This window comes from Etheostoma spectabile, chromosome 9 (assembly GCF_008692095.1).
Source record: "Etheostoma spectabile isolate EspeVRDwgs_2016 chromosome 9, UIUC_Espe_1.0, whole genome shotgun sequence".
Taxonomy (NCBI): domain Eukaryota; kingdom Metazoa; phylum Chordata; class Actinopteri; order Perciformes; family Percidae; genus Etheostoma; species Etheostoma spectabile.
The window spans coordinates 1,790,344-1,803,735 of NC_045741.1; the positions used below are offsets into that span (position 1 = coordinate 1,790,344).

Consider the following 13,392-nt stretch of genomic DNA (forward strand, 5'->3'; position numbering starts at 1 on the left):
TGCTAATTACTAGGAAAAAAACCCAATAACAAACAATTTTTCTACTTGCATATTTTTGTCATAACCACTCACCAAATCCCTTTATAACCTCTCATCCATCCCTATTGGGTCCTGCTTCTCATGACGTTGGTCCTATGCAATTAAAACAAATGAGACGTCCATGTCTTTGATGACCAAAGCAGGGGAATCCAATGATTTCATTTACACAAGCAGCCATCCATTTATTGTCATCTTTAGCATGTCATTTTTTTTTAATTTTGTTTTTATTTTTAAACTCGGGAGCCAAACTGCTCCCTTTCTGGTCCAGCATGTCCCCCCGCAGTGACTGACAGTCTGAATGCGGGGTGTCTCTGTGTAAACGCTGCAACTGTGCAACCTAAAGGTCGCCAGCGGTGAAGTGACAGCTTACACGCAAAGCCGCCAGAGAATCAATATGGTGCCAGCCACTATTACACTGTCCCATCATCGACCATCAGCTGAGGCCAATAAGACGATACCCTAACTGGTCGCATTCAATTTGCTCCTGCGGCGCCTTAGAGCCAATAAAGCGATTGATTGTTCCTGTTCGCAGTTGATGAACAGCCCGTGTGCACACACACAAACACACACAAACACACACATTGACTGACACGGCATCGCTTTGATCTAATCTGAGCGATTTGTAGGGAATAAGTTTTAGAAAAAGGCCGGATGATATAGACTGCGTGTGGACAGGATATTCTAATTGGTTTCCACTGTGGGGATGAAGTCTTTTCACATGCGTGCCATGCTGTTGTTGGAATCTTCTTTCCACGACTGTCACTTTGTGTTTCATCAATAGCTGACGGGTTGATAATCATGTTAAAGTTTATTACTTTGTATTAATTAATTTAATAGCAAGTCTTTCTAAGTGTAACGTGAAGTTCGAGGCTCATTAAAGGGCAAGTGAGGCCGCAGCTTGCTCATGAACCTGAGCCCAGCAGACTCGCTCTGTCGCCGCCTGGTGTCCAAACTGTGGCTGCGTCTCGGCCGGGACACTGGGGGACAGTCAGAGGACTCATCTGAACACAATTAGATACATCACAGTGCACTTTTCTGCTGCTCTACTCACTGCTACATTTAGGAACAATTAGCCTAACTCGGAGACTCTAATTTGTATTTTTGTATTTTTGCTGAGGCCTGATAGAAAACAGAATAGGCGATTCGTTTGTTTAATGAAATGCTGAAATTGAAATGAACACCATTTCTAATTTAATTAAGCAGAGAGCTGTGAGAAAACAACATTCAAACATTGGATGTTACCTTAGGTGAATACTCAAAATATTAAAGCTGTTAATACAGCGTTACAGCTTGTTGGTAATTCAAAGCATTAATTATTAATTCAAGTTCAACATTTTCATGTTCCGGTGCAACCTTGTAAAGGTGGAGATAAATTTAAAAAGCGAGGAAATAGACGTTAAAAACCTTAAATACATTTTTTTATATGTATGTATAATAGAGGGTGAGTAGCTTTTTTCTAATATAGGCTACTTCTAACACATGTTCTGACCATGTCTGCATGCAAAGACCAATAGAACAAAATATAGAATAATTACATCGCTTCTTAATTAATAAAGTTCGTGGGTAATTGTAATTTAAAATAATAATAATAATAATAATAATAATAATAATAATTTATTATTATTATTATTATTATTTAAATCGGAAACAAACCTAGAAATCCGGATTTCTGAACAGCGTGTGAATAACATCACATCTTCATCCGCCTCACATCAGTAATAATCATTATCGTTCTTATCAACCTGCTGGAGAAGAAGAAGAAGAAGAAGAAGAAGAAGAAGAAGAAGAAGGGGGAAAAACAACAACACTAATAAAATAAACCCGCTGGATGATTCATCCTCAAATTCCGGAAGAGTGCGGATGCTACATGGGGAGAGAAACGTCCATCTGAAAGAAAATGTCTTGTCCGCCGAAGGAAAAAAAAAAAAAGTGGAGCACGAGCATACATTCACCTCTCTGTGAGAAGTGACATTTCCCACGAACAGAAATCATCCCGATACAGAAGTGCAGCCTGTGTGCACACCGCGCATTTCCCTCCACAGCCTTCAAATCGACGTCGGAGGGGGAGAAAGTAGCCTACTGGATTCCTACTGCCTTTGAACGCTCATTAGCACCTCATAATTACTTTACTAATTAGGGTGACATGGTTATTAACTAGATGCGCTGTCATGACAGTCACCACCACTGCTCTTCATCCCTAAATATATATAAGTATATAAGATATACCCCATCCGTGACACTGCCATGGCCTGATGTTTGCATCTCAAAGAGTCCGATATTACAAATAGATTTATAATTCAAAACTAGCTCAGAAAACGGACAAAGTTAAAAAGAAAATATGGCAACGTTTAAATCCTTTTAAACTGTCAATCACAGCTGATTTGTCTCTTCCGAGTTTAACAATAAATTCCGGAAGGAGACAATAAACTTAAATGCGATGTAAAAAAGAAGAAAAAGAAAATATAAATTAATAATTCACCCTACCATATATGCTGGAACTGCTGCTTTTATGTCGTTTAGTCAGACTTTATCAAATTCTTTAGAGCTCATCATTTAATTTCTTCTTCTTTTTTTAAATTTATTTTTCACGTCTTTCTGTCGCAGCTATATTTTCCGAAGGTGTACAGCATGGCCTTAACGCACACGCATGCTTTTTTATCCTTTTTTTAAAGAGCTATTCTGGAATTAAACTCAACTCAATGGTTAGCTTGAACTGTCTAGATAAAGAAACAACTCCCTGATTGGTGAGGTGCCGCAGCCGGTCACAATGTAAGCCAATGGCAGCAGAGGAAAGGTGGGGGGGAGAGAAAAGACGTGGAGTGTTTATTATAAAGGAGAAAATATTAATTCCCCCTTGCCGTGGGCCGTGACGTCAGTATAGGAAGTCATTGCAGAGCAACACTGGAGCGATTAGCAGCAAAAAGGGGGAGCCTGATGTCGAGGAGTCAGCCCTATGTATATCTCTCTTTACGCCTCAACTTTTAACACAAAGTTCAATATCCAAACCCAAAAAGCAACGCGGAGGACGCAGACCCACACTTTGCTTCTTCGGCATTTTCACCACTGAATGTAGCGTCTTGGAGCCGCTTGTAAACGTGGATTTTGTTTCTCTCTTGGGTTTATTTGCCAACTGTTTTCATTTTTTTTCCTGTTTTTGCTGTAACTCAGAGTTCATTTTGCTGACTTTCTTCTGGTTTGCATCGGAGGAGAAGCCTCTCACTGTTGTTATGAAGACTTCAGCACTCCTTTGTTAATATGGAAGGATCCAGCGGGTCGAGTTTTGGGATAGACACTATTTTATCCAGCGCTTCTAATTCTGGTAACCCCGTGCTAATGAACGGAGACTTTCGGCTCGGCGACAGCAGGACAGCGGATTTCAGGAGCCAGGCAACCCCGTCACCATGCTCGGAGATAGACACTGTGGGAACTGCCCCCTCATCCCCCATCTCGGTCACCATGGAGCACGCCGCCGATCCGCATCTGGTCCAGGACAGCCTTCAGCATCACCACCACCATCACCACAACCAACCGCAGAGCTTGCCGCTGTCGCCGCAGCAGCAGCCGCTCGCCGGGGCTGGTTGCGCCCCGAGGACTGCCACCTCCTCCTTTTTAATCAAAGACATTTTAGGCGACAGTAAACCGCTGGCAGCCTGCGCACCTTACAGCACCAGTGTATCCTCACCACATCACACGCCAAAACCAGAAAGTGCCACGGCTCCGGACGGCTTCAGGCCCAAGTTGGAACAAGACGAAAACAGAGGCAAGTTGGACAGAAGAGACGACATTCAAAGTGAAATGAAATGCAATGGTAAGATAGTTTATCTCAGAAATACGCCATTTAGCCTAGTTTTCTGTCGTTTCGTTTATTATAATGGCAGTCTGTTAAATCGAGGTGCATCTTTATGGGCTACAAAAAACATTGTAGCCAACAAAAATACATAGACCAGGGATTGACCAAAAATAGTATTTGGCCTATTAAAAATGATAAAAATATTTACAACGATTCTACATAAAAAAAAATCTGTTTTACTGTGTGATTCTTTTGTCTGAGTTTCAGCTTCCTTTATTAGTCTAATAGATGTGGAAACAGATGTAAGCCTGGTGATTCTCCCCGTGCGCGGGCCCTCCCTAGTGGGTCAATTAGAGAGATTATTGTTCTTCCTAGAGGGGGGATCATGGTGCACTGCAAACCAGCTACAAATAGAGATGGATTGACGTATTGATTTCTCGTTTTCTAAAGAGAAAATAACCAAACAAAAAAAACTCCAGGTGACAAATACGCACACGTTATAGTATTGCTTTTGCCTTTTGTGTGACACGTGTGTGAGTGCAACGCTTGGAGCAAGTATTAAGTAGTAAGTTGGTGGAAGTTTGGACTGGAGGCGTGGAAGCTTAGCACACACCTGCGTGTGGTTATTTTCGGTTGCTTTAATGGGCACAATGTCGACAGGAAGAATGAATGCAGTTTTTGGACAGGAGACATGTCCAGTTATAGGCCCTAATTGTTTCTGTTTTTAGCACTAGTCTAATTCCTCCGCCGTGCTCTGTGTTTAGGGACTAAAGAAGAAGGCGACCGGGAAATCTCCAGTAGCAGAGACAGTCCACCGATGCGCACGAAAAAGCCTCGCAAAGCACGCACAGCCTTTACCGACCACCAGCTCAACCAGCTGGAGAGGAGCTTTGAGCGACAGAAATACCTCAGCGTGCAGGACCGCATGGACCTGGCCGCGGCTCTCAACCTGACAGACACACAAGTCAAGACCTGGTACCAAAACAGACGGTAGGTAACCCCAGACACAACAAACTCAGACACTGCTCCAGCAGCCTCATTTAGCTCCCCGTGAAAACACTCCTCAATAGAAGAATGATCGAAGTCTGCAGTGGGCTTTTCAAACCAACCAGAGCCACACTGAGATAGGCTATTTAATCATTAAGAATAACAAAATGCTAACATATTATTACACATTCTTAAAGAATCACTACCGAAAATTAAACTTTGAGGACCCACAGCTTTTCTCTCTACAGATCACATGATGATGATCTTATTTGTATTGAGTGGGCCTATTGAGTATTATGAGTTGCTAAATATTTTTTTTTTCATATATTCACGTTCACACAAGTCTGACAAGCCTTGATTATGACAACACTTCTACTTGGCCTTTCTGATCCATGTGAACTCCGTGGAGAAGTACACTGTGGCAGCACAGGCAGGCAAAACTTCGCGGGCACGGAAGGCCCGACCATTTTTCAGCATTTGTATTTTAAAATAACAAGATTTATCTTATTGAATATATTTTGACACATTTGATGATGCCATCATGACAAGATGTCAGGATATATTTTACAGAACATATTGACTTTAAATAATACAATTTTATGAATTTCTACTTGCTTGCACGTGTACCTGTTTGGTTAACAACGTCACTGGGCCAAGTGTTTATAATAATATATTTAAACATTTCATGTATAGGCCTATATTTTAATCTAATTAGGAAGTGTCATTATATTTCTTGCTTTAGATTCAGTGAATGCTTATTGTTCCTCCTTGGTATAACTCTTGAGTTTAAAATGTCTTTAATTCTTTACCTGCATAGCTTCTTTTAAAATATATAACTTTAAATTTTTTCAAAATAAAGGCGCATCTGAATAGTTTATTGCAGAGCTTGTATGTATCACCCTTTTGCAGGTGTGAGAGAAGTAGGCTGTGATAAATTTAGACCAAAGCCTATCAGAGTAGTGTATTTTCTAGTGATATTTCTTTCTTTTTTTGCCTAATTAAACCTTAACCATAATTTGGTGCCTGCCATAATTAGGCCTCTGCATTCCAATTAAGGGGGCGTTTTGGGAATTAGCGAGAGAGCTGGCTGATTGAATAATTCATCTGTTGTATTTTGATCTGGTTTCCAGGACGAAGTGGAAGAGGCAAACCGCGGTCGGATTAGAGCTCCTGGCTGAAGCAGGAAACTACTCGGCCTTACAGAGAATGTTCCCGTCGCCCTATTTCTACCACCCGAGCCTGCTGGGCACCGTGGACAGCACGACGGCGGCCGCGGCGGCCGCAGCCATGTACAGCAGTATGTACCGGACTCCTACCGCGTCGCATCCCAGCCTCCAGAGACCTCTGGTCCCGAGGGTGCTCATTCATGGCCTTGGGCCGGGGGGGCAACCGGCACTAAACCCCCTGTCTAACCCCATGCCCGGCACACCGCACCCGCGATAGAACTCGAAATAAGTCGAGAAAAGACGGTGACCAGAAACCTGGTTGAACAGGAGATAGTGAGGAACTGCATCGGAACCACTTTGCAGGACTTGTTCTCTACACCCTGCCCCCCGACCCCCACCCCCCCAGAAAGACACATTTAAAGACATTTTACAGAAGTAAAGGAGGTATTTAATAAAGCCCAGTCATAAAGACTTTCTGTCCGGCCGAGACAGACACATGAACTGCTCATGTCTGATTGTTTGTTTGTCTTTTGTACAAATACACTTACATTAGCAAATAAACTTATAAAGTTTATTAGATGGAGAAGAACGGAATGAATAAAGAAGTAATGATACTAATTGAATTTGCAGACGCTTCAATTCAAACTTGAGTTCAAATTTCATTTAGCCTATGTGTTTAACGCAAACCTTCTTCCCTGTCGCAAGACGAAGAAGAAGATGCGGAAAAAAGCTCGAAGCTATCCATTTATCAATTATCAATTTATCATACATTATTGACTATAAACTTGGTTTGGGATATATTTAATATCCTATCACTTACATTTCCATTTGTATATTATAAAATAATTGTATTTGTAATGTATAATTCACATCTTCATTTATTAAGATAGGCCTAAAAGTGATACAATAATTCAGTGTATAAATATGGCAATAGTATTTTTAATAATTATATTGGTGTCTAACCCGAATAATCTCAGCTCTTTTTGAGGTTGACATAATTTTTATGACATAAATGGATCAACGTAAATAATTTGTAGGAGCATATGGTCTTCAAATTGGAAGACATTTCATTTAGTATCAAACTGATCGCCGACTGAGAGGTCAGTTTCCACGCCTCTATGTTTCTGTTCACATATACAAATGGATGCGCAGCAGCTGATTGGTGGTGGGATGAATGGTTTGGATGAGACGGGTATATACTGGGAATGTGGCCTTGGCTTAGCAGCTGTTAGCTGAGAGCGCAGCAGACAATAAGCCTGAGTTTCTCAGCGTGAGCGATCAGGCGCATGGATGAGGAAAAGAAGCCTGCAAGAAAGAAAGAAAGAAAAAAAACCCTGCTGATAATCTACGCGATCTCAATCACCAATAGCCGTTAGTGAACTTGTTCCAGGAAGTTTTGAGGGAAAATAATCTCCAGTCACCTCAACGCCCATTAAGGTGGTTTTCAGCGTCACAATCATTTTTGCATCCCTCTACGTCATTTGCAATGTTGCATCATCCTGTTTTGTCATATTTCTAAAATTCTATTTTTTAAAGTTTTGTAGGCCTAGTGATAGTGCTCATATGTGATACAATAACCATATTTTTTCCTGTGATCCGGAATGTGTCTGTAGCCTTCTGTGGTTCAGGAGCACAACTGAACAAATACAGTGCGGGTCTGAAATGAAACGTTATCAAAATACTTTGGGTTTTATTGAGCCTCCGATAAAGTCGCGCCCGGAGAAGATGGCGGGAGGCGCGGGGTGTGAATTAGCGCCTCGGGGCCCGTTTGTTTGGTTTTATTTTCTTTGAAACCATCACTTATAACAGTGAGCCCAACTGACCTTTGCTGGTCTAAAAAAGAAGAAATGCATGCAAACCTGCAGTTTATTTTAAATGTAATGTTTTTTTTTTTTCTTTTGAAGAGTTTATAGGTAAGCGTTTATTTTTGTTGCTGTTGCTGATATTTTTTATTTCTTTTGGCCATATTAGAGAAAACGCACATTCTCGAATTAAAAAAGCAAAAGCAGTCAGCTCCCAATGTACGAGACCAAATCCATAACGACAACAGTCAACACTGGCTTACGTTTCGCTGTTTCTTAATACTTTGAACACATGTAAATTAGCCTGTTTAAGCCGTCTGCTTGTCATTCACTGCATGGACACCTCTCTCAGTCATTTAGTGGAAAACAGTCCCGCTGCTTGCACTTTCTGCAGCTTGCATTTTTCTGTATGATGCACGGACAGCGTCCTTTTAAGGACACGCCACACCAATTACATGCGTTATCTCCGTTTAACCAAATTGCCAGGGCCAGGCTTATTATTATTGCCACAATTATGGCGCGCTCCTCATACAGTATGGTTTAGAGTAATTACACAAAATACAATTTCTATTCTCATTTAATCTCAGTGTTTGTGGATAATAGAGCGAAGCCGCATGCGCGTGTTTTTAGATGGAGGATCCATCGCTCTCTTCTTGGCCTTGGAAGCAATGATTGCTCTGACCTATATCGCCAATGTGGAGAAATATTAGCCTACCATATTGACCCTACAGCTTCTGCCTATTACTGCAGTATAGTGCCAACGCATGTTGTTCATATGCATGACTTCTGCAGCATTATTTATTTATTGCACTCTGCGGGTGGGAGGGGTGGGGGGTGTCGGCGGTTGTGCGGGCTGTTCCAATTCATTAATAATAGCCTAAGCCGTACAGCAGCACTGAATTAATGGGCTACACATACTACCTGGTAATTCAGGGCCTTGCTATAATTTTCTATATATACAGTATATTTTGTATAATTGTTAAAAAAGCAGCTTTCAGTCTGTTTAAACTGGGCCACATTGAGTCTGAGTTAAACTGGCAGCACGAGGCTTACTGGCATGTTCTGCGTTCGTATTGACTCGGTCAATGTCAGTATGAATGTGAATTCATTATTATTATTATTATTATTATTATTATTATTATTATTATTACTCTAATTATTATTATTATTATACATGCTCGATGAGGTTTAAACACAAAAGACAAAATATTTGACCGATTAAATCTAATCGGTTGTTGTTGTGAAATGTGATGATATTATTTGGATTAACGCCCTGTGAATTCGCTGCAGAAGCCAAACGGAGTTTTTGGGGGACGATGAGCAATACTTGAGAAAACACAATCACTGGTGGAGAAAAGGGCAGCAGACTTGAATAAAGAGGATTAGGCCTTTTCTTTTACATGGCACATATTATCCAGAACAGATGGGCTTTAGAGAGACATTCTCTTCTCCTTCTTCTTGCCTCAAGGAACCTTGTTGGGTACTTTAATTGCCACTTTTTCCCAACTGATGTAATGGTGGGATATCTTTTTCATTACAATAATGAGGTAACACTTGCTCTCCTTGGCCTCTCGTTATCACATCTCCTACATCATTCACTAAACACAAATTTAACCCAACCCCCTTCTCCAAAAAAAACCTTTGTGCTAACTTCTCCTATACATCTTGTACACTATTATCAGCAGCTGCTGTCTACCGTCCCCCTGCCTGACTGGGTGTTGATGAGACCGTTTCATTAGGAGTCTGCAGAAGAACTTAATGCTCTGCAGAGTAAAAGTTTGACCAGCAACGTTTACAAGGCAGATCACATTTTGAAACGATAGCTACTGTTGGAAAGAAAATGCACAAAATGGAAAGATTCTGTAAAAAGTTAGGTACTGTGCTGCTTTTGCCACCAAACACACCTGCTTGCATCAAGTTAGTGTTGTAGACTCATCACAATCCATAACACACACAAAGATAATCTGGAGTCAGAGTGTCAGTCCTGATATTTTTCTTTAAGGGCATTGCTTTGATTATGTTACCAATCATCAACACTCTGTGAAATTAAAAAATTCGAGGATGTTTCTTCAATTCCCCAAATTTCAAACCTATAACATACTGTTTACCTTTAGCTGCAAGGTGATGCTATAGGTGCCGTCTGTTCCACATATTTGAAATGTTGCCTGAAAATAAGTACACACCGTGTTCTCATGCAAATCCAAATAGCACGGACATCTTTGTGTGTAAAATCTTGAATTAGCCTATTTTAATAGAAGATGCAACAAAAATTAAAGAAAGGAAAAAAGAAGCATTCAATTTACCATTAAAGCTAAAACAGTTACAGATATGATGCAATATGACACTTGCACATGGAGACATTGTGGGTCACAAAAGCAGATTTTTAAAACCTACCAGAGCATTATACATGTTAAACAATGTGATGAAATAGGCCAAAAAATGAATTTGACTTTAAGATCTCTTGTTTTATTAGTCCATACTTCATAAATAATTAATTAGAGATTGATTTTCAATTGACTAACATTATGAGTTTGTACTGTAACTGTGGGATGTCGGGAAACTCATCACAGTGGTCGTATTCACAAGCTATTTTGTTATCGAAGATACTGTGAGTGCATTCAGCTTAAGACTCTGCAACTGAAAGACATAAATATGATTATCAAAGACAGATAATAACAGTTTCCCTTTATGTGAACACAGTTGCCATTCTGTCTGACCTGGCAACTTGTTTCCTCTAGGCCCTCTATGTTGATATAACAAATTAGTGACAGGGAGTATTTGTGATAAAAAGAGCTTTCCATAACCAAAAATGCTCCTTGAGTTTGGCTGTTACAAGCAGCAAGTAACCAGTGAGCAGACTTGTTGACACAGAGGCTGTGAGCCATCTACTCGTCATCTCATAAACACCCACCTCACGCCTGAGCCTAGACTAGCACGGACATCTGCAACAGTCCCGCTGAATGATGCCATGTAGCTGCGACATATCATAGTTTAAATGGCCTCATCATTTCAGCAAATCCAGCCAGTTTCCCTCTCTCTTTTTGTCAAGTGACAGGACAGCTGATGGCAGAGAAGCTCCGCTACCTTTCAAGTTTCAACCAGGCGCCGTCACATGCGACCGCACAACCAAGAAGAAAAAAGTCTGTCAGCAGTGATGTCAAAAGCTTCAATTTTTACAGAGCAATTAGGGGTTTCATCACAGCGGAGTGATGTCAGGATTCATTACAGCTCAGCAACAGCTAATTGCTTCAAGGTTAAAGTAACAGATCTGACGGCATTATATTTTAAGTGACAGACTCAAATTCTGGTGGTGTTTCACAGAGCACAGAGCTGACATTAAGGGAGTGTGCTCTGGAGGATGGGAGCTGAGAGGCAATTGAAATTACTGAACATTAGGATTGTGATTGGTTAGAGTATCATTAACTCTCTTAGGAACATACATGGACACTGGTGTTTGGGCCTACCTCTTTAAGGGGAAACAAAGGACAATGTAACATGCACTTTGCAAGCATCCTTTTTAAGTACTCCATTCTTGAATGGTCTATTGGCCCTAATGAGTGTAAAGTGACCAAATATTTAAAACTATTGAAAATCGAATTTCTGTAAGAATGTAATTTCTGTCTAAACGGCTCATCACTTTTACATTTTTGTCATATCACTGAGAAACATTTCCTAATTAATTCCTTTATTACGTACCTGTACCAGCACAACGTTCACATTTTAAAACGGTCACAGTTTTTAACTGGTGGTTAACATTGAGAATTAAAACAAAACTACCTGGTTAGGTTTAGTAAACCAAATGATTTCGGTCAGGTTTAGGCAACTAAAGATAAGTTGGTAAGATGTAGGCAAGAAACTTTTTTTTTTCAAATTATTTGGCTAGGTTAAAGCAACACAACTACTTGGTTAGGAAAAGATCATGGTTTGGTTTACATTGCGTAAATTCTACACAAATGTCAGGGTTTGGTTTGGGTTAAAACTGCTACAGATTTTTTTTAAGCAATATTTTAAGTGGCTAACCACATCAGTCTAATGGGCTAAAACGTAGCGTCTGGGATGGGCGCTACGTTTTAGCTCATTAGACTGATGTGGTCAGCCACTTAAAACCCTGCTAAAAAAAATCTGTTTTGGTTATCTAAAAGCAATTTAAAAGCGAAACAGGTGGTAAAAAGCAAGGCAAGTTAAGGCAAAGCAGCTTTATTCATATAGCACATTTATACAACACGGCAGGTCAAAGTGCTTTACATAAAACATTAAAGAGCAGTTAAAAACGTTTAAAAATTTCAAAACAGATAAAATTTGGGAATAAAATTTACAGGTCTGGGTGATTATAGTGTAGCAGGTCAGAAATGTATTTTGGCCCTAAACCGTTAAGTGATTTATAAACTAACAAAAGTATTTTCATATCAATTCTTTGAGACACAGGAAGCCAGTGTAAGGACTTCAGAACTGGAGTGATGTGATCCACTCTCTTGGTCTTAGTGAGCACTTGAGCAGCAGCGTTCTGAATCAGCTGCAGCTGTCTGATTGATTTTTTTAGGGAGACCTGTAAAGACACCATTACAGTAGTCAAGTCTGCTAAAGATGAAAGCAAGCAAGTTTATCCAAATCCTGCTAAGATAAAAGTCCTTTAACCCTTGATACATTCTAAAGGTGATAATAGGTTGACTTTGTAATTGTCTTAATGTGGCTGTTAAAATCCAGGTCAGAGTGCATCACTACACCAAGATTTCTGGCGTTGGCTGTTGTTTTTTAACATTGTCGTTTGAAGCTGAGTGCTGACTTTTAATTGTTCCTCTTTTACTCCAAAATCAACCACCTCCATCTTTTTTTCATTTAATTTAAGGAAGTTCTCGCACATCCAGTCGTTAATTTGTTCAATGAACTTACTCAGTTTTTGTATTTGACTATAATCCTCTTGCGATAAAAATATGCAGTATGTTATGTTAAAGTATGCAAGTAACTATGGTAACTTATTTTTCTGTTTTCCATAATCTGAGCCACTGGAAGCATGTAGATGTTAAACAGAAGAGGCCCCAGAATGGAGCCTTGGGGAACTCCGCATGTCATATTTGCATGCTCAGTTACTTATTGACACAAAGTCCTAATTCTTTAAGTAGGATTCAAACCAGTTTAATACTGAGCCAGAAAGTCCAATCCAGTTTTCCTATCGGTCTTGTAATATTATGTCATGTTAGTAATACTAAGATTGAAGTTTTGTCACTATAGTGTTTAAGTGGATTTCAAATAACATTAAAAGAGCCACCGGACAGAATGGTCAGCGCCAAAAGGTCCTCCACACCTGCTCCACACCTTAAGTTGTATAACTCCCGCTCTCCTGAACAATAAAAATAAGACAAATGAAATGTAAAAACATGAAAATAAATGTAACATTTAAATAATGGTAGGGTTAGGTTTAGGGTTAGGATTAGGGTTAGCCATTTTTAAACAATAAATAAAGTCAATGTTGAATTTTGATTTCACATGGGACACAAAGTATCCAAGTCCAGTGTTTTGTATGACGCACCCACCCAAACCTTCTCCCTATATGGACTTTAAACAGACATTGATTAGAAACGTATTTGTAATACGTTAAAAAACAAAACAG

At 39.9% G+C, this 13,392-nt stretch overlaps 1 protein-coding gene across 3 annotated transcripts; it reads left to right on the top strand.

Moving 5' to 3' along the window:
• The first annotated feature begins 2,885 nt into the window (after positions 1-2,885).
• On the top strand, positions 2,886-12,943 carry barhl2 (BarH-like homeobox 2). 3 transcript variants are annotated; one of them, XR_004333609.1, is made up of 5 exons: positions 2,888-3,847; positions 4,594-4,819; positions 5,947-6,443; positions 10,919-10,928; positions 12,933-12,943. XR_004333609.1 is itself a non-coding variant. In XM_032526668.1 (3 exons), the coding sequence occupies exons 1-3, from the start codon at positions 3,295-3,297 to the stop codon at positions 6,257-6,259; spliced, it is 1,044 nt and encodes a 347-aa protein (XP_032382559.1). In that variant the 5' UTR covers positions 2,886-3,294; the 3' UTR covers positions 6,260-6,605. The 3 variants fall into 3 exon arrangements, 2 of the variants coding, with proteins under 2 accessions (XP_032382559.1, XP_032382558.1); XM_032526668.1 differs by lacking the exons at positions 10,919-10,928; positions 12,933-12,943 and having other exon boundaries at positions 2,886-3,799; positions 5,947-6,605; XM_032526667.1 differs by lacking the exons at positions 10,919-10,928; positions 12,933-12,943 and having other exon boundaries at positions 5,947-6,605.
• The last annotated feature ends 449 nt before the right edge of the window (positions 12,944-13,392 follow it).

Bases quoted from the DNA above. Each gene is read 5' to 3' on its own strand.
- barhl2 (XM_032526667.1), top strand. From the start codon at position 3,295: ATGGAAGGATCCAGCGGGTCGAGTTTTGGGATAGACACTATTTTATCC. The intron at 3,848-4,593 runs GTAAGATAGTTT...CTCTGTGTTTAG, and splicing joins AAGTGAAATGAAATGCAATG to GGACTAAAGAAGAAGGCGAC. The intron at 4,820-5,946 runs GTAGGTAACCCC...TCTGGTTTCCAG, and splicing joins ACCTGGTACCAAAACAGACG to GACGAAGTGGAAGAGGCAAA.